Source organism: Alosa sapidissima, chromosome 4 (genome assembly GCF_018492685.1).
Source record: "Alosa sapidissima isolate fAloSap1 chromosome 4, fAloSap1.pri, whole genome shotgun sequence".
Taxonomy (NCBI): Eukaryota; Metazoa; Chordata; class Actinopteri; order Clupeiformes; family Clupeidae; genus Alosa; species Alosa sapidissima.
Window position 1 is genome coordinate 5,997,220 of NC_055960.1, and position 25,053 is coordinate 6,022,272.

General features: G+C 43.8%; 3 protein-coding genes across 8 annotated transcripts in view; 1 reads left to right on the forward strand and 2 right to left on the reverse strand.

Moving 5' to 3' along the window:
- The first annotated feature begins 22 nt into the window (after nucleotides 1-22).
- edem1 (ER degradation enhancer, mannosidase alpha-like 1) lies at nucleotides 23-13,697 on the forward strand. 2 transcript variants are annotated; one of them, XM_042090624.1, is made up of 12 exons: nucleotides 23-639; nucleotides 1,090-1,162; nucleotides 1,568-1,671; nucleotides 2,048-2,219; nucleotides 3,825-4,008; nucleotides 4,862-5,036; nucleotides 5,332-5,452; nucleotides 6,135-6,305; nucleotides 6,638-6,711; nucleotides 7,604-7,700; nucleotides 7,943-8,119; nucleotides 13,374-13,697. In XM_042090624.1, the coding sequence occupies exons 1-12, from the start codon at nucleotides 176-178 to the stop codon at nucleotides 13,440-13,442; spliced, it is 1,881 nt and encodes a 626-aa protein (XP_041946558.1). In that variant the 5' UTR covers nucleotides 23-175; the 3' UTR covers nucleotides 13,443-13,697. The 2 variants fall into 2 exon arrangements, with proteins under 2 accessions (XP_041946558.1, XP_041946557.1); XM_042090623.1 differs by lacking the exon at nucleotides 13,374-13,697 and adding an exon at nucleotides 8,638-11,427 and having other exon boundaries at nucleotides 28-639.
- gnat1 (guanine nucleotide binding protein (G protein), alpha transducing activity polypeptide 1) lies at nucleotides 11,641-17,402 on the reverse strand. The gene is made up of 9 exons (XM_042090625.1): nucleotides 17,261-17,402; nucleotides 15,972-16,014; nucleotides 15,730-15,871; nucleotides 15,092-15,249; nucleotides 14,758-14,886; nucleotides 13,402-13,531; nucleotides 12,983-13,136; nucleotides 12,586-12,812; nucleotides 11,641-12,435 (listed from the first exon to the last, which is right to left on the reverse strand). The coding sequence occupies exons 1-8, from the start codon at nucleotides 17,364-17,366 to the stop codon at nucleotides 12,622-12,624; spliced, it is 1,053 nt and encodes a 350-aa protein (XP_041946559.1). The 5' UTR covers nucleotides 17,367-17,402; the 3' UTR covers nucleotides 11,641-12,435; nucleotides 12,586-12,621.
- A 1,934-nt stretch (nucleotides 17,403-19,336) lies between these two features.
- sema3fa (sema domain, immunoglobulin domain (Ig), short basic domain, secreted, (semaphorin) 3Fa) overlaps nucleotides 19,337-25,053 on the reverse strand; it is a 46,902-nt gene continuing 41,185 nt past the window's right edge. For 3 of the 5 annotated variants that reach the window (XM_042090618.1, XM_042090620.1, XM_042090617.1), the window contains 8 exons: nucleotides 24,417-24,561; nucleotides 23,957-24,179; nucleotides 23,327-23,415; nucleotides 23,180-23,221; nucleotides 22,779-22,936; nucleotides 22,477-22,559; nucleotides 22,138-22,271; nucleotides 19,337-21,838 (listed from right to left, as the gene is read on the reverse strand). In XM_042090618.1, coding sequence (XP_041946552.1) covers nucleotides 21,314-21,838; nucleotides 22,138-22,271; nucleotides 22,477-22,559; nucleotides 22,779-22,936; nucleotides 23,180-23,221; nucleotides 23,327-23,415; nucleotides 23,957-24,179; nucleotides 24,417-24,561 — 1,399 coding nt within the window. In that variant the 3' untranslated portion in view covers nucleotides 19,337-21,313. The remainder of the gene's footprint in view (nucleotides 21,839-22,137; nucleotides 22,272-22,476; nucleotides 22,560-22,778; nucleotides 22,937-23,179; nucleotides 23,222-23,326; nucleotides 23,416-23,956; nucleotides 24,180-24,416; nucleotides 24,562-25,053) is intronic. The other 2 variants (XM_042090621.1, XM_042090619.1) reach the window with 1 other exon arrangement.

The window sequence follows — 25,053 nt, forward strand, 5'->3', positions numbered from 1 at the left end:
AATCCCTGGGCCAGGTTTGACTACTCAACGTCTCAACCAATGAACGTGGGTACATTGGGAGAGGCTGGTTTGTTGACAGGATGTGGTGTTGAGAAAACTACAATCTGCGAGCTTGTAGCTAGGTACAGTGTTACTCGAAGTAAATTATGAGTTTTAATGTGGACTTCAGGCAAAGATGCAATGGAGGTCAATAGTGCTGGGTTTGCTTTTCTTAAGACTGGCTCTCAGTTGTGTTTTATGGCTCGCGTTTGGGTTGGGACCTAGCTGGGGGTTTAACTTCCCCATCAAATTCAATTTTAATTTGCACAAAATCGAACTTCTGAGGGATGGCGACAGAACATCCTCAATGACCAATACATGGTCACAGAAGACGTATGACACGCTGGATAATCTAGGGAAGACCTGCTCGAAGGTTGGAGAAAATTCTCCCAAAAAATCTTATCTTAGTTTCTTTGAAGATGGCAGAGACGAATATGATAGGAAGTATAGCTCCTTCCCGGACACTCTCAAGGCCGAAATGAAAGGTTTAGCAAAAGACATGTTCTACTTTGGATATGACAATTACATGAAATATGCATTTCCAGCAGATGAACTTAATCCGATTGACTGTCAAGGAAGGGGACCTGATGTTTTCAACCCGTAAGTCTTTACCTGAACGGAATATTGTATCGGCGCATGGTTAGCCGATTAGATTAGCTTCTTGGCTATTGATTATGGGCAGCTAATTACCTGGCTCTGCCTCTGTAGCGCTAGATACTTCGTGAATACTAGCTGCTAGCTAACCTCATGTATTGTTTGAGATTATTTGGTATTTAACGTTATAAGTAACCGAGAGGTTTTTAGCTATAAAGCTGCAATTGTAGCTTTAACGTTAGATTCCTAGCCAGGATAGCTAGGATAGGTAAGTTAGCTTCCCTAGAATGTAAAGTGTGGTGTGATGTAGACCTGCATAGTAATTTACAGATTTCCTCCATTGTGTCCCCTGATTTAAATCAATCACTTGGTTGTCAGTCTGACCAAGCGGTCAAACAAGTTTCCCCCAACAATTAAATGAGTGTGTGTGTGTTGCTGATGAGACGCTTTTTTCAGGTCCAACATCAACATCAACGATGTTCTGGGAAACTACTCTTTGACCCTTATTGATACATTGGATACATTGCTGGTAGGTGATTCTTGTTTTCGTATGATTGTTGTACTGTAGATAAGTACCCCATGCAGATTAACATGCTTATTATAATCTAAAATAAATCTGCAGCAATACAATTGAAAGAAAACTCGAACTTGATTTCTATGTTTCCTATCTGGCAATACAGAAGTGTGGCATGCTGATGAGTATTTTTAGCTCTATCTTAAAGTTAGATGTTGGCTGATAAAACTGAGCGCAACTAGGCTACTGGGATATCCTATAACTCCGTATTAAATGCACAGGCCTTCTGAAAGCCTCTGATGTCTCTTACTTATGTGGCTGATCAGGGCGATGTTGCATCAAGGTCCTGCACATAGGTATAATATTGGAAGTGATGGGTATAATGCCAGTAAGGACATTCAGCCATGCCTTTCCCCCTAGATTCTTGGAAATGTGTCCGAGTTCCACAAAGCTGTCAAACTGGTGATTGACACTGTGTCCTTCGACAAAGACTCAACTGTGCAAGTGTTTGAGGCCAACATAAGGTTGAACATTATTTCTCATCTAACCAGTAGCTCTATCATCATGTTTGATTGTTTTTCTCTTGCAGCGTTCAGGTGACTTAACTTAATTTCTGAGGTCATTAGTGAAGGCTTTGTTTAAATGGCATTTTACTGGCGAAATTATTTAGATCACTGCATGTTGCAAGAAGGAATGCACTTGCCATCTATAAACCATAGTTCTGACACTTTAGTTCCACTCTGTACACAAGTCTCATTTCCAAGCTTCATATCAGATGACCGAGCACTTCGGAGACCAGTGATGTGCAACACACACTCACTCCAATTTGTTTACCTGTGCAGGAATTACAATTATAGCTAATGTCATGTTGGCCTTTCTCCTTCTACTCTCTACCCGTAGGATTCTGGGCAGTCTGATCTCAGCTCACATCCTCCTGACAGACCCACACCACCCCTTTGGAGATGTGAGCCTGGAGGACTACGACAACGAGCTCCTGCATATGGCCCATGATCTGGCTGTGCGACTGCTTCCAGCCTTTGAGAACACTGGCACAGGCATCCCCTATCCCCGGGTACACACCTGCAGCACAGAGCTCTATCTGTACTGACTGCAACCAGTAGATTTCCACCGTGGATCTCTGTTTGACTTTGTAATGTTTTAATGTAAAGCTGTTACGCCGTAGTACACTAAGATTCCTCTGTCATTTTATATTCCCAAAGCTGAACTAGGATGTTTGTAGCCTCGTGAGACCATCCTGATCTCACAAGCTTCAGGGTTTCACTCACAGATCAGTCTGGCAACTTTCTGATAGAGAAAATTTGGAGCAGTTCACCAAACGAACGGCCAATCAGCGTTGGTTTTGAGGCGGGTTTAGGTGTGACGCAATGAACAACATGACAGCATCCACAGATGAGATGAGCATAGCTATCGCGCAAGTTTTATTCAAATTAGAAAGTATTCCTGGGTAAGCTGTGAAGCTATAAGTCTCAGCCATGCAGCTGGGAGGAATGAACGACACAGACATCCTCCACGGCCTATTCCAGTTCATAATGGAGGAATATACTTTCTTCAGAAGTGTAGGGCCTACCGTGAAAACTTTCAAGCTTTAGCACCCTGCACGTCTATTACATAGGGGGAGAACCGGGACTTTTCAATGAAATGTAATTTACAAAGACATCGTACCACACTGGAAGCTAATATTTTGTCACTAGCAACCTACATCTGTCCTCTGTCAAATACAGTTGGAATTTCATCTCTGAACAAAACCGTTCATGAGTTATTTAAGCAGAAGTCGAACGTGCGTTTTGTTTCATTCGACTCTCTTGGCCAGAATGAATGGAACAGGCATGGGGGATGAAAGAAACATACCATTTAAGCTATGTACTTCCCACAACTTCAATATTTGACAACATATCATGAACGGTACTTCAAATAGGTGTTATTTTTAATAGATTGCTGATGGGCTATACATCTTGGTGAACGTCTGTTAACAACTTCTTGCCGTTATCGTGAAGCGTGTATCTCTCGTTATGGAAATATCATGCAATATGCCATTTTTATAGTTCCCAATTATATCATGTCTCTATAGTGTAACATGTTATTTTACTGTGTCTTTACGTGGGTTAGGGCACCACACATCCAAATAAGTGCCCTTCATGACCCACAGGCCTTCAGTCTCCACAGGTTAACATGGCAAAACTCGAAAAGCTTATCAGACCTCCCGTGCCTAGTGACGGGTTGCTAAGCTACGATTGGCCTGTGGCGGTTTTCGGGTGTGGCTTAGCGAAGGGTGAATTGTCGTTGATTAGGTTCATGTCACATACGAATGGTAAGTTAAAAAATGTTAACGTTAGTTACGTTACCTAACTTAATTGTATGTTAAACGAAGGCATTAGAACAATACTTTGTTCATCTAATTGGTTGATTTGGCCCGTCGATAACCAACATAGGTGGTAATCGACAGATGGTTTATCCAATCAGCTAACCAGTATTTCCGCCCCTTCCCAAAAGTTTTCCAACGGAAAGTTCCCAGATGGACATGCAGAGCAAATGCGAAGCATCCATCTGGCGGAGTCAGGTTAGGATGTTTGTCCAAAGCATTCAGTAAGTGTAGAAATCTCACAATGATCTGGTGGCTCTATAATAAAATGATGTGTTTGTGGGGTTGTGGCTGCAGGTGAACCTGAAGAAGGGCGTTCCCCCCGACAGCGTGAACGAGACGTGCACTGCAGGAGCGGGGTCTTTGCTGGTAGAGTTTGGCATCCTCAGTCGCCTGATCGGAGACTCCACCTTTGAGTGGGTGGCCAGGCGGGCAGTGCGTGCGCTCTGGAGCCTGAGGAGCAATGAAACAGGCCTGCTGGGTAAGGCAGCGCTCCAGGATTACACTTGTTTGCATACACTTTTAATCGGTCTGGGCTACATCCCTAGGGGAGCATTGCCAGTAAACTGAAGTGAAACCGTGTGGTTCAGTTGGTGTGAAACATGTTCTTTTTTCACTTACTCATCAGAGTAGACATTTGAGGTTTTCATTTGCATGTAACTTACTAAAACAGAGTTGAGTTTTGGTAAAAACGAACTACTCAAACTTAAGATTGTCTTTTAAGATTGAACATTGGTCTGGGGAGTACGCTATGTATTTTCTACTGCACAAGAGGCATGATTAACGGGCATAGTTCAAATGACTCTATACGCAATTGGATAGTCATTCACCAATCTGACCAATGAACCGGGTGACGTTTGCAGAGCGACGCGAAAACTCCAGGCTCTCCCGCTATCGTCATTGAACCTGCCAATAGTGAGCCAGGTGGATAAGCCAGCTTGTGATTGGTCCCGGCAAAATTGTAACAGAAGCAGCAGAAAAAGATGCACAGGTTTCCAGCCTGAGCTGCAGGGCGAAAAAGAAATCGCTGGCAGATCAGGCTGGGGTCACCCAGTCTACCGGATTTCTCCTTAAATTCCCATTATCCATTGACCTGCACAAACGTAGCACACATGACCTCCCAGGTGATTCTTCACTTTTGCATAGACATTTCATATAGTGGTGGTAGTCATTTTATTAGAAAGTGTCTAAGATGTTGGATGTGCTCCACAATGCTTGACGGGTTCATTCAAGAGTTTCTTTTATCTATATCTCCAATGTACTTTCCCCATGTGTTCACTACTCTTACTGTCAGTCATCTGTGTCCTCCAACTTGTTCTCCCTTCTTTCCTCAGGTAATGTGGTGAATATCCAGACAGGCCAGTGGGTCAGCAAGCAGAGTGGCTTGGGGGCTGGGATGGACTCCTTCTATGAGTACCTGCTCAAGTCCTACATCCTGTTTGGGGAGAAGGAGGACTACCGCATGTTCAGCGCAGCCTACGAGAGTATTCAGAGCCACCTCAGGAGGGGGTGAGTCAGTCAGACACACAGGGCAAGGCACACTGGGAGATGGCATTAGTTTGTTCTCTTGCGTGTGTGTGTGTGTGTGTGTGTGTGTGTGTGTGTGTGTGTGTGTGTGTGTGAAACCTATTGAAAGCATGAAGCATGTAGTGCCTTCCTGGGCATTCACATGATCAGAGTTAAGAGCTGTGGACACCAGTGCCGACATGAGTGCGGCGCACTCCGCTTTCGTCATTCGGCTCCGGTCTCCACAGCGCTTCAGAGTGTGGAGTTAAGTTCCATGACGACACATGCATTTCTGCAGGAGGGAAGCGTGCAATGAGGGGGAGGGGGACCCGCCTCTATACGTCAATGTGAACATGTTCAACGGCCAGATCATGAACACCTGGATCGACTCCCTGCAGGCCTTCTTCCCAGGCCTTCAGGTGGGCACAGCTGCACCTCTTCAACTCTTCGCCCTTTCTCTGCTTCTTTTCACTCCTTTACTCAATGTAAACAAAACACTCCTCACGTTAAAATTTGATCTTGGGTACGAAGAATACTACAATAATCTGACTTAGTAGTTTTTGTGAAGTTACTGAATATGGCCTATGCAGATTACAATTTTTTTTGTCTTCCACGATGGACTTACGATTGACCATGTCTGACTAGGTGATCCGAGAACCATAAAATCTTGCCGCATCTTGGTCAGGAGATTGGCCACATTACAAGATCATGTAGCCTACTCATTGCGTGTCGTCGCGTAGTGTCGGTGTTAATCTATACAGTATATGGTGTCAACACGTAGGATATTCCTCAAAAAATCTAACATGCTAGACTTTTGGTCGTGGAATGTTGCAGACAATAAATCGGGGGATATTGAATATGTCACATTACAGGACGCGTTCCTCCTTCGATGTCGTTCCTGACCTTTCATATTCGGGCATGACACTGGAAATTTGTCGGCTACGACAAAATAGTGCCAAAATCGGGCTGAAATCATGTAGTCTGCATAAGCCATAACCTATGGAAAAAATGGTTTCAAAAGAATAGTGTTTGCCTTCCTTATCTGTAAACACTTGTAGGCTAGTCTACCTCTTTATATTGTAAGATGTTTACTATTTGCAGGTGTTGAATGGTGATGTGGAAAATGCCATCTGCTTGCATGCCTTCTATTACGCCATCTGGAAGCGCTTCGGAGCACTACCAGAACGGTACAACTGGCAGCTGCAAGCCCCCGACGTGCTTTTCTACCCCCTCCGGCCTGAGCTGGTGGAGTCCACCTACCTGCTCTACCAGGTAAGCCTCCACATCCGTCACCTTCCCTCCCCTAAACGGAACACTCACCTCTCCCACACGTATGGCAACATTCTAGAGTTGAGTCATGATGACTGACTAGGGCCTCCTTATCTGCCGTTGCATATCCTTGTTGAATTTCCTTAAGACAGACCTGTTTAAAGTGGGTGGAGTTGTTCTGCCGTGCATAACTGCAAAGATATTTCCTGGCTGTCATTTACTGGGGAAGAAGGAAAAAACAATATCTTTTGACATTTAGGCACTGAACCTAAGTTCTGTAGCTATTTATAGCTTTCACTGTTGTTCATAAAATGCTCATTCTCTTCTTAATGCAGGCAACAAAGAACCCCTTTTACCTGCATGTAGGAATGGATATCCTCCAAAGCCTTGAAAAGAATACCAAAGTCAAGTGAGTTTATTTTTTATAAGCACATCCTTTTTAATGAAAGTGCTGATTTGTTTTCCATAAATTGCTTATTTATGTGTGCAGCATACCCTGGGAACTCCAGAGTTCTTGCAAGAACACATTTTGAATTGTCTCTGTGAGACATTCTGGCAATGAGTAATGATGCATGTTACTTTTGCCACTTGTATCGTGGGTGGCCAATCATGTCGGTGTATCTGATATAGGCGGGCCAGAGGCAAGCTAAACAGATGACAGTCGTAGTGTTATCCAATTGCGTCGAAGTCCGGAATCAGTCAGTAAACATTGGTCGTATTGTGTTATCCAATTGCGTGCAGTGAGATTTTCAAATGCACGCTTGGTGCCGCCCCTCGAGTTGGGCCATTATGTTATTTGTGGCCAGACCTGGAATCCAACTGGAATCCATGCATTTCCACAGAATTATTTTTGGAATCTGATCCCTTATCATACCTGTTCATTTGTACTCGTCGCTCGACTTATCGTGACTAAATTCAAGATGGCTGCGAACGGTAAACTTCCTTAAGGTACTGTCTGTATAAATTGTCTTGTAAATAAACTACCAGTGCCTTTTCAAAGTTCTCAATGTCTCGTTTTAAATGTCAGGGCCCTCGGAAGTCTACCAATGAAGTGTGGAGATACTTTGAGCCTCGTAAATGGTGTAAAACAGTGATTTATTTGCATGGCTAGTGCTGAGGCACCCCCATTGAAAAAGCTGTTGGTAGCATCGGCTAAATAGCGCCAGATTTCGGAGTGCAGGGGACAAGCCGAGATGAGCTATGAGACATACGTATACGACTCGGTATCATGTTTCAACACACTTTAGGTTAATATCACACCGGAATTCTCCTTTAACTGTACTTCTGACATCCTCATACAGGTGTGGCTATGCTACTCTGCACCACGTGGTGGACAAATCCAAAGAGGACCGCATGGAGAGCTTCTTCCTCAGTGAGACCTGCAAATACCTTTACCTGGTCAGTGCTCAGCCTCATCTATGGTCTATCCAGCATCCTGCCTATCTGTCACTGACCTTTGGGTACGCAGAATAACTGTACTCGAATATGAGAAGCCTGTGAAGTGTTCAAGAGCAAACATAACTCCTAGGGAATCTACAGAGTTGTACAAAAGAGTGATGTATGGATTGGATTCCATTCCATACGGAGTGAGGGAGGTGTTGCATGTGTGTCAGGCTGTGATTGATGTCTTGGCCCCTCAGCTCTTTGATGAGGACAACCCACTGCACGACTCAGAGAGCCGCTACATCTTCACCACAGAGGGCCATGTGGTGCCCATCGAGCCGCGCTTCCGCGAGCGCACCTGGAGCCACCTGCAGTCCTCTGATGAGCCTTGTGACGAAGAGCCTGACCATCATCACCCTGCCAACACCAGCAATGTAAGTCCCCCGCACCATGACGTAAACTGGTCAGTGCAAGTGCCACTTTTGCAAACAAACACTACACATACAGCACATACAAAGTTCCCGGATGTGCCGGTTGTCCGTATCACCCAGAACACTAAAAAACCCAACAAACCCCATCACCCAGAACACCAACAAACCCCATCACCCAGAACACCAACAAACCCAACAAACCCCATCACCCAGAACATCAACAAACCCCATCACCCAGAACACCAACAAACCCTAGCGCATCAGCAGCAGCAAAGTACACATCCTTAAAGGTCATAGATTTGAACACTGACTGTAATGGGAGCTATTGTACATTTTGGTTCACCCTTGTCTTGCACCCTCATCCCCATGAGCTCCTCTAAGTGGGAAAAGGTTCTTGTGTACTGTGTAAAGGTTGAGGTCATAATGTCCTCTGTTTTGAAAGGGCTCAGACTGGAGCATGACTCGTACCAGTATTATCGCTGGATTTTGTGTGAGTAAGTGACTTGTGTCTGTACTAACAGTGCGACCGGATCCCTGAAGAACGACGCTTCAGCCTGCCTCTCAAAAGCATCTACATGAGGCAGATCGACCACATGGTTGGCCTGTCCTAATGCCCCACCGAAGCCCACCTTCATCTCTGCTGCAGCTGCCTTTTGACTCTTCAGGAGAACTCATCATGACCTGAGAAACACTTGTTTTGTTATACCTCGACTTTTTCCTCACCCCTTTTTTTACGAGAAACTAATATATTTTATAACAAACTACACAGGACACACATATCCGAGAAAATCATTTGTTTTGTTTTGTTGTGTTTTAGCGATGTTTTGTTATTTCAGGGGAGACATGCACTAAAAATCAGACCTTTTTCTTTTTTCATTTTAAACTTCCCTTCTGGAAGAATTCAGCCTACAACAGGACACACTCAACCTGGGACTCAGCAGGTTGTTTTGCCAAGCCTTCTCTGGAAGGTATTTGTGCCAGAGGAACTGGTATGGGAGATGTGCAGGAGGTAATGATGTGCAATGCAAAGCAAATATTTTGCACCAAACTACACAGAGCTACATGATGAAACACAGGACTCACTTTGTGCGAGGCTGCATTTTTTTTTGTGTGTTGTAGCCAACATGGACAACGTGTCTGAACATGGACAAAACATGGGGTGTGGTGGGGAGACTCCATGTAAGGACTTTTCTGTGCCATTTCTTTGGGGCCTAATAGTATTTGGCATAAGAATGCCTGACAGTAATTCCAGCCTTATTCCAACTGCTTCAGTGTGTTGTTCAGGACTGTCTTCAGTGACAGTATATAGCCAAACCTTTGTTCATCATCTTAATTGTATAGCCATTTGAGGACTTGTAGCTACTCGTGTGTTGTCTATGTTAGAGATTAACATTGATTTGGAAACTTTGAGGTGTTGACAGTGATTGTTAGGAATTCCTTTATCACTCAGGAAGCACAAGGGAAGTAAGTCATGAATACTTAAAAAAAACAAAGCAAACAAAACAAAATCACCTGTTTAAAGTCCCACACAGTGATTGCTGGATGGGCATCCACACAGACTGCAGTCAGTGTGTGAAGTCACAGGTACGACACAGATGCCTGTGCTGCACAACTATTTATCCGGGCAGTTATAGTCTTCCAATTCTCCAGAGAGATGGTTGTTATGAGCGTTATTCAAACCATCTTGCTATAGCAGACCTCAGATGTCCGTATTGGTGAAGTGTTCTCTCTTCACAAATATTTGTCTCTTGGGGGGGTGGGGGGGTCTTTAATTTTGTTTCTGTCTTTGATTTTATTCTCCACAAAGGTCATTTTTGGGCCATTCTTATTGTGGTGTGTAACATTATTTCACTGTATTGTCGCTCTGTGAGTTTTGGTCACAGATGCCGGTGTTTGAGGCATAGGTGGGTCTTTGGGACTGGCAGCAATGCTATCCCAGGGAAAGGTTATTGAAAGCCATGCTAAGTGCATTAATGCTATGCATCCTATTTCCAGCTAAAGTATTTTCTGATGGCAGATGGCTGTACAGTATGTCACATGACAACACATAGCACAGTGCCTCCTAATGTTAACTGCACAACCACCTCATTGACTGTGCCTGTAGATTTGGTGTTTTGATTGTAGTGTGTGTGTGTGTGTGTGTGTGTGTGTGTGTGTTTTGTTCTCTCAATCTAACGGACCAGACCTAGTAAATGGTGCCTTTCTCTCATGTAGTGACTGTAGTGTACTATAGACTACTGGTAGGCAAACCTGCAAGCTGGGGCTCTTAACAAGGCTCTGTGACTTTAGAGGTAAAACCATGACAAGGTGTAAAAAAAACAACAGATCTTTTTTCTTCCTTCAATTGATGACTTGCGATATCTGCAATATTTCTTTTGGTGCAAAAAATGTAGTTGTGGTTCTTCCCACTCGCTTTCCCTGAAGTTTGCCTGTCAGTGATTTGAATGGTCCATGAGTGCTGTTTTCTGAAACAAACAACTTAAATATGAAGGCTGCAAAACAAGTTGGGTAATTGTTTTCTTAGTGTACATTGACTATTTCAACTATTGATGACTATTCTTTGAATAAAAATGGCTAAATGATTGTAAGTGCAAGAGTGGAAACATTATCTGGATGTTTGTGAGTTATGGTGTGTGTGTTTTTTTTGTTTTTTTTGTTTTTTTTTTTAAAACAACCTTTTTAACAGATATTTGTATTTACCATAGATTATACAGTTCACTTGCTCTCCATAATTGTCCTCTCATTAAAGAAATGTTATTCACTTTGCATTGTAAAATGCAAGATACCTCATGCTAACCCTTCACCCAGCTCCAAATGATTGCGCTTCCTCTTGAGATGATGTCATATGATATTTTTTTGGCTAAACCAATTAGGTGAAAGGTTCATGCTGGTGTATTTGTGTGCTTGCAGCGATCAGGTGCAAAAGCAGGAGCTGCGGACAAGCTGTGTCGAAACAAATTCTGCCTCTTTGGCCGTTAGCAAAGCAAACTGGTTTTGCACATCAGAGAGAGGAAACTCAGGGACTGACGTAAGTCAGGATGTGTTTGTTTTAAATAAGTACTCGAGGATGTCATTGGATAGTGATTTGCTTGACTGTCTGTCCTTGTTCTGTCTCATTTCACCATTCTGATCATAGGCTAAATGACAAGTTAAAATTTATTTTTTGAGTGTTCATGTGCCCTTTTCACTAACCAGCTGTGTGGTTGAGCATCATTTTAATATGCATGCTTTGGGTAACTCATGTACATTGAAGGACATACTGTATGTCCAGAAGTATGAAGTCTTGCAATAAACTAATCTGATTTATTGTTGTTCTGCAGTTGTGTGTGTGCGCGTGCGTGTGTACTTGCAATGTGTTGTCTAGTCGTGATGAGTAAGTACAAAACTGACCTACCTGAATGATGGCTTCTCTAATATCCTCTTAGTCTAACTTCAGAACCGACACTGGGAAAAGGCTGGGGTGCCTACAGAAGCTTTATTAGACAACTTTCAAGTACAGAAAATCTCTGCATAATGGAGTGCTGTTGGTTGACTTCTGCATCTCAGAGGCGAGTTTGAGCTACAGCAGAATAAACACTTCAGTTCTTCTCGCCAGACGGTGCCCCATAACTTCCACAATTCATTGGTGCGGTATGTTAGAAACAAGTTACAGAAAAATAGCATTATAAAGCAGTAGCTTGGGCCTCTATTTATGGTTGATGTTTTGTGGCTATAGTTCTTTCTTTTTCTCTCTGTCAAGCTACACTACTGTGTACTGCCATGCATGCATCATTCTGTAGTGTGGTATCAATGGCAGGGAGCTTGTATTTAGTTTTTTTTTTTTACTGCTTAAATCGACTTCACCATCTCTCCAACAGATTACAAATTGAAGTGCATGTGCAGGTGTTGATCCGGTAATTTGGCCATGTGTAGCTACATGATCTCCTGGATTAATCAGACCCAGTCAAACATTTCATACAATTGCCATATAATTTGAGCACCTATCACATACATGCACTCCTGAAAATGCTCTATACATACCATTCCATAGTCTATGAGGGACCTGCAGCACTGCTTTCTGGACTACAGGTGACCAGTAAAAATGTTTCATTTGACGCTACCTCTCCGTCTCTTGGTATCATGGTACAAATACATCCTTACAGTCACACACCTGGACAGAAAGCAGATTTCTTTTTCTTCTTTTTAGAGTTTGGTTGGGCTCATGGTTGTGTTTGTGTATGTGTATGCACGTGTGTGTTTCTGGGGGTTGGGGTTGTCTTCTGACTTCTGAAGGAGATGGGTAAGGAAGTGTGTCGCAGGAGGGGTTCACATGATGTTACCTAACAGGAAAATAAGAGCAACAGTTTTGAACCTCTTCTCCATTAAGGAAACTTCATACAAGGGTAATATTTCAATGATTTGTTCAATATGCTGGATATTAGTCATACACGACTTTGGCCCGATAGGGGAACAGGAAGACAGGTGTTTACCTGCATCTCTCCTGCCTGCCAAGGGTCTGTCCCTCTTTAGAAGAGACCGCAATCCTTGAGGTTCTCTTTGATGATGATGTCGGTGACGGCATCAAACACGAACTTGACGTTCTGTGTGTCTGTGGCGCAGGTCATGTGGGAGTAGATCTCCTTGATGTCTCGCCGCAGGTTGAGGTCCAGGAACTGCATCTTGATGTAGTTACCAGCATCCTCAAAGGTATTGGGACCTGTAGGTAAGCATCAAGTTCATCATCTTGAAATGAAAGTCTAGTTGAATTTTGAGTGCCATTGAAAATGTGTAGGAAGTATTCCATGACACACCTTGTACCAAACTTGTACTTGAGGAGTGTTTTATGTTAGTACACAGTGTAGGTGGTAGCCATTCAAAATACCTTACCATCATACTCAGGGAAGCACATGCTGAGATGGGACTTCTTGATCTTCTCCACGAAGACATCTTTCTTGTTCAGAAAGAGTACAATGGAGGTGGCGGCAAAGTAACGGTGGTTGCAAATACTGTTGAACAGGTGGAGGGATTCGTGCATTCGGTTCTTTGGGAGAAGACACAGACAAAAGGGAACCAGTAGGTTACAGGAGGCAAGGGTTTAAGACCACATATTTCACATATTTCAAGAATACATTTCATAGGTCTCTTGAAATTGGCTATAGGATTGCAATAGCAGTTGTGATGTGATGGAATATTGAACCTACTCGAGATTCTCTCATGAACGGCTTGGCACAAATACTGTATTTATACTAACACGGTCCTCTCTCGGTCCCTGATCTAGCCACTAGGGAATAGGCAGGCACTCTCACCACTTCATCATCCTCCACCAGCACCATGTCGTAAGCACTGAGAGCAGCAATGAAGATGATGCAGGTCACACCTTCGAAGCAGTGGATCCACTTCTTCCTCTCCGAGCGCTGGCCACCCACATCAAACATCCTGCAGGAGGAAGAGGAGAAGGAGCAGAGAGGGATGTTACTAGTGAGTACATGAATGTAAATATTAACATTTATATAGATATATGTATTAGGGCTGTCAAAAAAATAGCACAGATGAATCGATTCCGTATGGCCTTTGACTCCAAGCCGTTCTGGAAAATAAAGGAGAGAGAAGAAAATGTGCTGCCTAGATCATTGTTTGGAACATTTACTTTTAAAAAACGGCCTGATGGTGTTGATAAAAATAAAGTCCTCTGCAATGTCTGCAGAAAGGAATTTGCATATCACTGGAGTTCGTCAACTCTGAAGTCACACATCAATGCAAAGAAATATGTTGACATTGAGGGGAGTGTTAATTTATTTTCATTGTGTCCCCTAGGAAAGGGGTTCCCAAACTTTTCCACGACAAGGCCCCCAAATACCACTAGGTTCTGGCCAAGGACCCCTTGATGTTTTATTAATTAAACCCATCGACAATACTACGGCAAATGTAAAAATATGTTAAGCTAATCTAATAATTATTTTAGCCACAACCACATCGCGATGGAGCATACAGTGTGTAAAAATGTTATTTGGGGCTTTCTGCTATATGAGAGCCATCACTCTACTATTATTCCCAGTCATTATCATGGGAAATATGTTCAGATATGCATCACATTATTATAATGGCATTGTATAACAACCCTCATAGTATATTTTAAATGTTTCAAATGTATCCAACTTGCTGAGGCCCCCCTGGCACCCCCTCGCGGCCCCCACTTTGAAAACCACTGCTCTAGGATATATCTGTGGCCTGAAATGCCTTGTATGTGAAAAAAAAACTTCTTCCCGAAGCACTTTTGAATTTATTTCCTCAGCATATTAGGTTATATCATAGATTATTATGGCCATTATTTGGTCATAATAATAGTTAGTAAAAATAATAAAAGAGTTTTAGAACTTTAATGTCACTAATGCTGATTATTCAATGACTCATTTGATTTTATATATTTAAAATACTTTCACAGCAAAAATGACATATGCGATTCATTAAGATTAAATTAATAGTATGTATGTAATTAATTGGATTACATTTTTTAATCTATTGACAGCCCTAATATATATGTTTTGCTTTGTTTTTTTTAGTTTTAGTTTAATTAAGTTTAAGTTTAATTATGTTTTCTTGTTTTGGTGAACCCCCCTGGATCATGGCATGGGCAAAGTTGTGATGATGTCATGATGCCTTGCCTGAAATGAAGGTCCTTGAAGGAGAACGTGGTCTCAATGATACCAGTGGTCTTTACTCGAGAACGCAGCACATCCTGCTCAGTGGGAACATAGCCAGGCTGCACTAACCGCTCCAGGTCATTTAGGTAGCTGAGAGAGAGAGAGAGAGATAGAGAAAACAATTACTATGTATTTTTTGTATCCAGGTTGAATAAAGTGTCATTTTGTCTCTAACTTCATCAATATAAATAGATTCTTCAAATATCTAACTGCATTTTGTGATTTGTCCATTTACCAAAATACATATCTGATTTGTTTTTTGCCACATTTGGCTAAGAGGCATTGAAAAACCTACTATCCAGCAGAGTCGTTCAGTTGGTACTCAGATGCCCTGTCGAAGCATGCCTGGATCCCAGTGTCCTTCCAGAGCCTCAAGATGATATCGGCCATCTCCTTAGGCATTGTTCCCTCCTCAATGGTGTCAGCCAAGTGCATCAGCTTCCTGGCATCATCCTGCAATCACACAAAAGTACACAGGAACATCAGACACAAACAGGGGAAATTACTGTGATGATGGATAGTGGTATTGTCAGTGTTGTTAGGTGGAGTTATGTTTACTTGGTGTTTACCACTCTTGAACCGCAATGTATTCAACATGGAAATATGAATGTTGCACGGTTTATCACTCATATAGGATAAACACAATACATGTTTGATCTAGGCTAAGGGGATTCAGGCTTTGGGCTGAAAATTGTCTTGAGATCTTTTTTAGTTGCTATTGACATGCACTAAATAAACAAACATACAAATCTCTAAAGTAAGTCAACTATCTAAACTTTTCATAGCTGTTACAGTTTCTGGAGTTTTATTCCCCCCCCCCCCCCTCACCCTCACACACACACACACACTTTGTTTTTCTGTGTTAGAGCATGCTTTAGCCAGGGATGCTTTAGCCATCCCATGCTTTAGCCAGGGAGCCTATTGAAGACTTACTGCTGCTGCAGTGTCTCCATAGCCGATGTTGAGGGTGTTCATGGCCTTCACAACGGCCATGATGGACTGTAGCGTGTTGCTGTAGATGATGACAATGAACTCCAAGCACTCTTCCAGGGAGTAACCATCTTTGTGGATAATTCTGTTGGATACAGACGGATACACGAGCGCAAGGAGTTACAGTGACATCAGAGAGTGTCGATCAGTATTTGGGAGATAAACAATATTTGAAACACACTCACTTCATCTGTTTGACAATGGTGCTCTTGCCTGATTCACCAGCACCTAATGATGAGAAGACAGGATGGGGCATCAGTATTAGAATAGCTCTTACTGGGCAAGCTTTCTGATGAGAGGATGGAAGACTGGGCATTTTCTTGGGAAAAGCAGCCTGTCTCAAAGTCATCAACACATTTGTTGACCACACTCAAATGACATCATATCCTGTACTTATTGAGGCAGAGGCAATGCAATATTGCATAAACATTATCCATACTGGATACTCGTATAGGATAAACACAATACATGTTTGATCTAGGCTAAGGGGATTCAGGCTTTGGGCTCTGAAAATTGTCTTGAGGTCATTTTTAGTTGCTATTGACATGCACTAAATAAACAAACATACACATCTCTAAAGTAAGTGAAATATCTAAACTTTCCATAGCTGTTACAGTTTCTGGAGTTTTATTTTTCTAACCCCCCCCCCCCCCCCCCCCACACACACACACACACACAAACTCTGAATGGGAAGGTGAAGTGAGTATTTTATGGAGTAGATTTTGCTTCCCCCTCGGTTGCATAATTTGACTAGGGATTCATTTGGGGACCACAAGCAAGAAAATTGGTCTTTCTTTCTTATTCACAATCCTTTTTTTCATTATTCATCTAGCACTCCCTTCTCTTGGCCTTTCTCCCTCCCTGTATTATTTGCTCCCTCTTGAGAGGATCACTGTAAGAGGCTTGGATCTCATTACTCCTGTCCTAAGCCCCTCACTGATAATGTGACGGGCTGCCCGCTCCATGCCTGACCCAAATAGACAGAGATGCAGATCCCTTTTTATAAATCCTTGATCAAATCTGTGTGCATAACACGTCCCTGCAGGTGTCTTCAGAGTTGGGACTGACCCTTTGGCTAACCCAACAATGTAAGTGCTCCCGAACTCTCTCTGACCTTCTCAGCAACAACTTAAGGAGGATGAATTTCAACATAATTGGTCATTAAATGAGGATGGGTGTCACCATAAGGTGTCATTATAGGCTACAGTCAATAAAAAAAACATCAAGAAACATCAGTTAGAAACATCAGCTGCATACTGAAAGACCTGACATATACACATGACAAAGGTAACTTAAGTGATCAAAAATTCCCATGAATTTCCCTTGACACAGACGAACTACCCATTCTTTGCATATCCCCTTTTCTTGCTTTTAATTCCCCATGTCTTTAGTCTGGGTAAGAGCCATGGATCCCCGTCCACCCCTGTCCATCCCATCTGGTGGTGAGAGGGTCCCCAGTGAGTCCAGTCCTTACCCAGCAGCAGCAGCTTGACTGTCCTGGCGTCCTTGTCGGCATCCTCCTTCAGCTTCTTCTCCAGCTCCCTGGAGTGCTTGTCCTCAGCACTGCCTCCAGCCCCCATGTCCACTCAGCGAGAAAGGCGCCCTAAAGAGTCGGCCTGGACGAGCTCGGAATCACCTGAGGAATACGCTCCACAAGCCTGGACCCCACGCCACGCACAGATGCCTACCGCTGCCTGTAGGTACTGATGGACCGAGTAAATGTCCTCCTTTCTCTAAGAGGGCTTTTGGATGTTTTGCTGACCACCTGGGCACGGGAGGCCAATAAGAGGCAAGGACAGGGCCCCTCCCGTGGTGGTGCCCGTGGAGGGGCACAGGTGACCTCCTCTCAGCTTTAGGAGAATCTGCTGCCCTCAGCAGAAGGTCCTAGCTGCGGCTCAGCCCTAATCCTGCCCTTTACTCATCTCACTGGCCTTTATAAAGACTCTTCCAGGAGTGGACACATTCACTTGGACATGCTACAAAGGACTGCAAATGGTTTGCATGAAACACCAGCCACAAAGCAACAGTAACGTGCACAGATATATTCACAACTGGCCATTTATACTTTCACAGAGCAAGAAGAATCACTTTCACAATACATAGTGTCACATTACACTGTGTATATTTGTTTAAATCTAATTGTCAACTTCATATAAATAGTGCAATAGAAATGTTATAATTCAGAGGTAAATGCAAGTCCACTAATAACTGTCGTGTATAATTGATATGTGGGTATATGGAGTTACTTTTGAGATTGTTATTTCATCATTCATCTTTAGCTAATGCTTTTACTCAGAGCAAGTTGTAAGGAAATAACTACAGGGACAGTCCCCATTGGATCACCTCAGGGTGAAGTGGTGGGGGCCCCTGATCAGACTCTCACCCTACAGGTGGTCCATTTGGATGCCTGGGTCCCTAGGCACTGGTCCATCACTGCCAGATCCAGCTGGAGATGGTTCAAATGAGAGAATAGGATGTAATGCATCATTGGTTTTCAAATTGAGGGCACTGAAGATAGACTTGTGTCAGGCTTAGCCTTTGTCCAAGGCCTTGTACACTGTTTTGGCTTTTTTATGTAACACTATTGAAGCATCACTGAGTGTGGTTTCCTCCACTCTACTTGTCCACTTCATCTGTTGGACTTGGCAAAACACCTGTACATACACAGACCTCAACATAAGCAGACGCCAACCTCGAATAGACATCATTGACCTACATGTTCATAATGAGATGATGAGGGTGCTGGACCGGAAGGTCTGGATATACTGTACACACATGACTCATAAGCACCGATCATGACATCAATAACTCCTGGGGCCAATGACAACCAAATTCTTATGCACGAATTATGGCCATTGTGTGGCATATGGGAGCATTGAATGTTTGCAGTTAAGGTCTTGCCCATGGTATTAAATTAGCAGATTGATTTAGCCAAGATATTAAATCAGCTTAAGACTCCACACTTTCACCCATAATTCACATTAGGGCACCTGGTTCTCCAATTCACCTCCTAAAGGGGCTTCTCATTGAATAATTCCTTTTAACAGTGATATATGACAGTATGTGTATTGCCCACCATGCGTTTCAGCCCTAATTCTCACAGATAGGAGTTCCCTGGAAGGCGGGAGGGCCCTGGGAGGAGCTGCCGGAGGTTTTTGTTCTGCATCATCACGCTCATCTGGGGATCAATTCAAAGACTATTTTCCATGTGGGTATACCTGTGTGATCTTAACCAGCTTAGACAGAACGCATTGACCTCAATCTTTAAATGGACAAGAATCCTTAGCACGACTAAGTTTACAAGTGCCTGATGTTTATGACACAAAGGAAATAGAAATTAACTCTCATCTCTTTCAAGGAACTCTAGTGTACAGGAGTACACTAGTCATTGAGGTTTATGCCACTGGACGTGAAAACAATGTATCTCCCAGAAACCAAGTCAAGTATGCATGATTATGGCATGCATAGAGGTCATAGTTCCAACCATTGTGTGAACTACTCAAAGTTAATGTTGATCTTTATTGCCATTTCTGAATAAATGAAATTAATATTCTTATAAAATATAGAGCTTTATTTTTTTTAATCAGTTTGCAACATCAAAGAGAGGGGAGAAATGTACACGGTCAAGTCATTACAATAACATCAACTGTGTAGTACATCCAACTCTGTAGATTTGATTTGAATTGCCCATAAAAACATACTAAACCCCAAGAATAAAAAATTAAAATTTAACAGACAAACGAGACAAAATGAGACAAACCACACAGATGTGTTTTTTTTTCCTTTACAAAAAACAGTATATCTTTCTCACATATTCCTCTTACAGCCATCTGTTGTGACCCCCCAGGGATGAGGAAGAGTAAGGGCTTCCAAAAGATCCATACAATCACCTCTTCACCTCTTACATGCTAGCCTGTTGGAGAACATGGAGTCCCTGGTTGCTTTCTCCCGTGGTACAAAGTCACTGGTCACCACCACAAATGAAAGAAAGACAGAGAGACAGGAAAAGAGGTTCCACAGACAAAATCTACAGCAATATTTCTTAAACATATTTACAGTAACTGTACATCTCATGCAGAGTGAAAGCCAGCTTCCTATGGTTTTCGTTCTGGATTTAGCTAATAAACGGTAATCAGAAAATTAGCTTTCTGGTTTTCCCACACCATATCCTTAATGAGTTTCTAAAGTTGTAAAAAGTGCTTCAACTGCCTTATTAATGCCATAGAACTCCCAATTAGTGAGCATGCTATTGTGCTGTATTAATTAGATACTTGGAAGAATGCCCACTGTCTTGATATTTTGGACTAAAACTTGTGTCAAATCATCCACTGCAGATCATTCTCAGCAAGGGGATTGGTGATGGTCTATCAGGAGCTATATCAATATTCATATTTACACACAGTAATCAACAAACATTGCATTGCAATAAAACTCTGGATCAGGCAAGGTAAACAAATGCGGAGGTGGGGGAGGGGGGGTGACGCAGAGAGAGTGGGAGACCTTCACAAGAACACTAATGAATGGACACCATGTGTTATGAAAAGGGAGAAATAGAAAAACAAAAGAGGTGTGTCGCAGGTTTGTGCTGAGAGAAGCCTTTAGAGTAGCCAAAAAAAGTTTGGCTTTTGTGTGTATGTATGCGTGTGGTAGGTGGCAGGCGACAGAGGTTTTGCTGTGCACTGCCTTATTCTTGCCTGTGGGGGGCGCTCCTCCTCTCCACACATCCAGTGAAATGCCTCACGTTCTCTCTGAGAACCTGAACAGCTGTGCAAAGAAGGGGAAACCATGTTTGTCTCTCTCTCTCTCTCTCTCTCTCTCACGATCGATCTCGCGTCTGACGGGCACTCCGCGGTGACCCTTGACCTTTTTGCAGCCCCTTTTAAAATGGCTCCGCCGGTTCACATTTTCACATGAGTCTCTTTTTTTGCAGTCCGCTGTAGGTACAGAAATGTGATGGAGCTGTTGCCATCTCTCAGAGAGAGGACACTCATTGTACAATAACACCATCTGATATAGAATTACTACATTAATAATAAATATAAGAATAATAATAACAATAATAACAAAAAAAATATTTGCACAGAAAGACCTATACACAAAAAAGAAAAAAGGTAAAATGTACCCAGTCTGGGTACAAATAAAATCCACAGAACCTTGACTATTTACAAGCTACAATAAATACCATGTGTGCCTGTTCAACCCTCACTGCTGTCTCTAGCATTGCTCCATGCATGAATCCTCAGCGGTCTTAGTCTGGCACCAGAGTCAGAGAAGGGAGACTGTGTGTATGTGCTTATGTTGAAGTCTGTGTGCTTGCATGTGTATGTGTGTGTGTGTGTCTAAGAGAGAGAGAGAGAGAGAGAGAGAGAGGGAGAGAGAGAAGACATGGGGCTGTTGCGGTGTGTGTGTGTGTGTGTGTGTGTGTGTGTGTGTGTGTGTGTGTGTGTGTGTGTGTGTGTGTGTGTGTGTATGCGTGTGTATGTGGCTGTGTGTTTATGTGCGCGCTGGATTGTCCCGTGCCGCCCCTTCATGTCTCGGTGGCAACGCCGCTCTGGCCCTCGTGGTGGCGCCGGTTGCGGGGTTTGCGCTGCTCCCTCAGCTCCTTCAGCTCCTTGCGCTTGACGCCCCCGCTGCTTCCTCCTCCGGCGCTGACCAGGCCACTCTGGGGCCCACTGACCAGTGGGTGCGGCTCGCCGTGCTGCCAGTAGTCCTGGCAGTACTGGTTGATGAGGCTCATCTCGGGCTGGCTCAGCAGGGTCAGCAGGTCCTTATACTGCTCGGCCGTGGGGGTCCAAGCGCTGGAGGCGGGCGGGTGGGTGAGTGCGGGGGCCTGGGGCCCGGGTCCAGCGGCGGCCGTCTGCGGGGTGTGGTGGGACTCGGCCAGTGCGGCGTTGGCCGTGCGCGAGGACAGCACCACCAGCTGCAGCTTGACCAGTGTGTGCTTGAAGTTGTTCTCGGTGGACGTGCACTGGTAGACGCCGCTGTCGGACATCTGCAGCGAGCGCAGCAGCAGGCCTTGCTCTGTCCGCACCACGCGCCCGTCACAGCGCAGCTGACACACACACATAGACACACACACAACTAGTCAAAACACAGAAGAAACTCATGGCACACTGAAACCACTACATGCAATAACTGCTAGAGGCAGGAGCTGCATTCATGTTCATCTGAAGAAAGCTATGAAGGGCCTTTGCAAAGCCCCTTCAAGAATCATTATTTCAGCTCTCCCTTATAAAACATAACTATGGCCCATTCAACATAGTTAAGGCAGTTGCTTTCCATGCATAAAGTACTTTTATAACTTCTATGGGTCCTGTAAATAGGTCCAGATGCCAAGGGCAAGCAGCCTACCTCTTTCTTCCTATCGCTGTTCTCCTTCTGCAAATGCCACTTGATTGACACGTGAGGGGACCTGGCCTGGCACTCAAGGAAGGCGGTACTTCCCTCCACTCCATACTGCACTGTCTCCAGGGTGTTCTTATTGGCTGTGAGGGGTTTAAGCATGACATCATATCCTGTGCTCCAGAGAGATGCCTTCTGAGTATTTATATGCTCTTTGTATTCTCATGTGCTAAAGTCTTTCACAATGTAATGAAATAAATACATATTGTACTGCTTTAGCTGTAGTTAAGTGATACCATTAGAATACACACACATTGAACAAATAGAGGAAGAGGTAGCTTCTCTCACCATTGGAGTTGTAGCCTCTGCACTGTCTGATGGGGTTGCCGTACTTTACATCCTGTCGACGGCTGCGCCTGGAGGGGTCAGATCCACATTCCCAAACCAACAGAATCATTACAATATGCTCCACACAATGACATCTTTACTGACATAGACGCACAAACATTTCACAATTTTACTGATATGGAAGACAGTATTCATCTTGTTGCAAAGTAATATGTCTATAATACATTTAAATGCATAAAGATGTATGCACTGTGCACACAGACATGCATGTACGCACACACACACACACACACACACCCTACCTCTTCTGTGAGGCGGAGTAGCGGGAGCAGGATTTGCCGTCCCAAGCGCAGTAGGGGTCTCTGGCCAGGCAGCAGTCAGCACAGGCCTCGCCGTAGACGTCGCAGCGGTGCAGCACCAGATGGGTGACGCCCGCGGGCGAGCCCACGTACAGCTGTTGCTGTAGGGAGACAGAGGAGGCGGGGGGGTCAGGAGGTCACCTCATCCTCTCTCATCCTCGCTCATGCGCTCCCCACAAAACAGCATCCTAGCTGGCCAAGAATGGCTGCTCTACCCAATATGCTGAATGCATTAGGCATGTGTTCTTTATAAAGTGCACGTATTACTATGGAAAGTATTCCTTAGGTATTACTGTAGAAGTTGATTTATGTATAAGATTTAAAAAATAAATAAAAATACATACCCTTTTGGGAGATATCTTCATGCTTGTTATTGGTGTTGGAACCTGAAGGTTTAGATAAAAACATATTTTACTGCATGAAAAACAATGACCAGGACAGATAAACCAGGAAGATAAGACCAGGAAAAGATAAAAACATGGACGACTCACTCTGAAGACCTCCACTTCCTCAAGTACTAGTTCCTCCGTCTGCAGGTCATCTCTGGGAAGGACAATCACTTTCTGAATGGTTCCTCTGTCTGTGGATGGAGAGAGAGAAAGAGAGAGAGAGAAGGGGAGAGAGAGAGAGAATGAAAGAGAGATCAGAGAGTGTAAGCGGCAGTGTGTTTGAAGTGAAGCTCCAGATGAAAACTGAAAGCCGCTCTCTCATATAACGCATTTTCCCCCGACCTTATTGAAGCTAAACAGAACCTCCCCATTGATAATCATCTCTGAGCTGACACATGCTTCCAGGCAGACAAACAGTCTAACAGTCTGTCCAAGAACTCTGAGATTTCCCCTGCAGACTTTACACCACATGTCATCTTACATCGCTTACTCAACTGAAAACACACTCCAGAAAATAAACAGCCAGAAGAGGGCTGAGATCGGACACCATCCAAACGTCAAACTTAGGAACCCTGAAAGGGCTCTCTATCTAAACACTGTGGGCTCTCTCCTTGACTTGAGGAAAGCACTTTTAAAAACAGGTGTAATACAGTTAATCTCATTCAAATACACATGGGCTGATGGTTCAGATCTACCTGGGTCTAGGTTACCCCCCACTGCTATCCCACTTACCCGTCCCCAGGAACAGCACTTCGTAGTTTCCATCGGCGGCGGCCACCTGATCCACGGTGATCGTGGTGAACTCGTAGTCCACGTTGGTCCTGACCACAAGAGGGCGCTTGTGCACTGGGTACACGGCGTTGTACATGGTGGGGTGGTTACGCATAAAGTTGATGACCTCGTCCGGGTAGTCTTTGGTGGACTTAAGTTGGGGGGTGAACGTTCCTCCTGGGCACTGGAATTTTAAAAGAGGATATCCGTTTATTATACATGTACTTTTTTTTCTCTTGATGCACTCAAAGATCTTACTGTAGAAAAACAGGTTTCAATTTTTTTTTACATCTTTAACTAGATTCAGGACTTGGAGTATCAGCATAAAGAGTGGCTGTATATACAGAGTGTGTGTGTGTGTGTGTGTGTGTGTGTGTGTGTGTGTGTGTGTGTGTGTGTGTGTGTGTGAAATTCTACTCACTGTCCCTGGTCGAGGGTATGGTATCTTTCCTGTGTAGGCGACCCACTGGTAGTTTGGTCCCTCTTTGTGAGCAAAGGGCCCATTGAACACCATGCGCACATCCGCCATGGAGTAGACACACACGGCCGAGCCCTTGAACACAGACCTACACATGGGTGAAGACAAACACACACAGGTCCATAGGTCTGCTTGAGTATGCACACACAGACACAAACTGATCACTCTTTCTCTTTCACTCTCTCTTTCTCTCTCTTTCTCTCTCTCTCTCTCTCTCTCTCTCTCTCTCACACACACACACACACACTGCTGGTATTATTTTTAACTGGAATAGTCTGCATGAACTTTTCCCCCTTTCCCTCCATAAAAAAGGGACTCATTTTAATCGTTTCCACAAAATTCAGATTCAATTTATCAAGGTTGCTGACTGATATGTCTACTCAAACCACATGGGACCACTAACCTCTCTGCTCAACAGGAAAATGCTTTTCCCCCACTCTTTTGTGTAAGCATTTGGCTGTACTGGGCCGTATAAGTAGAGATGATATTATTATTGAAGCTGAAAAAAGGCAAATGTCTTTTCTCTTGGACAAGAGCAGCGCCTGAATATGAATGAGAGAGAGGAGTGGACCCCCCCCCC

Coding starts and splice junctions, on each gene's coding strand:
- edem1 (XM_042090623.1), top strand. CDS start 176: ATGCAATGGAGGTCAATAGTGCTGGGTTTGCTTTTCTTAAGACTGGCT. Junction 6,306..6,637: donor CCACCTACCTGCTCTACCAG/GTAAGCCTCCAC, acceptor TTCTTAATGCAG/GCAACAAAGAACCCCTTTTA. Junction 7,701..7,942: donor CCTGCAAATACCTTTACCTG/GTCAGTGCTCAG, acceptor TTGGCCCCTCAG/CTCTTTGATGAGGACAACCC.
- gnat1 (XM_042090625.1), bottom strand. CDS start 17,366: ATGGGGGCTGGAGGCAGTGCTGAGGACAAGCACTCCAGGGAGCTGGAG. Junction 15,872..15,971: donor ACCATTGTCAAACAGATGAA/GTGAGTGTGTTT, acceptor TGTATCCAACAG/AATTATCCACAAAGATGGTT. Junction 12,813..12,982: donor GTGCTTCCCTGAGTATGATG/GTAAGGTATTTT, acceptor GCTTACCTACAG/GTCCCAATACCTTTGAGGAT.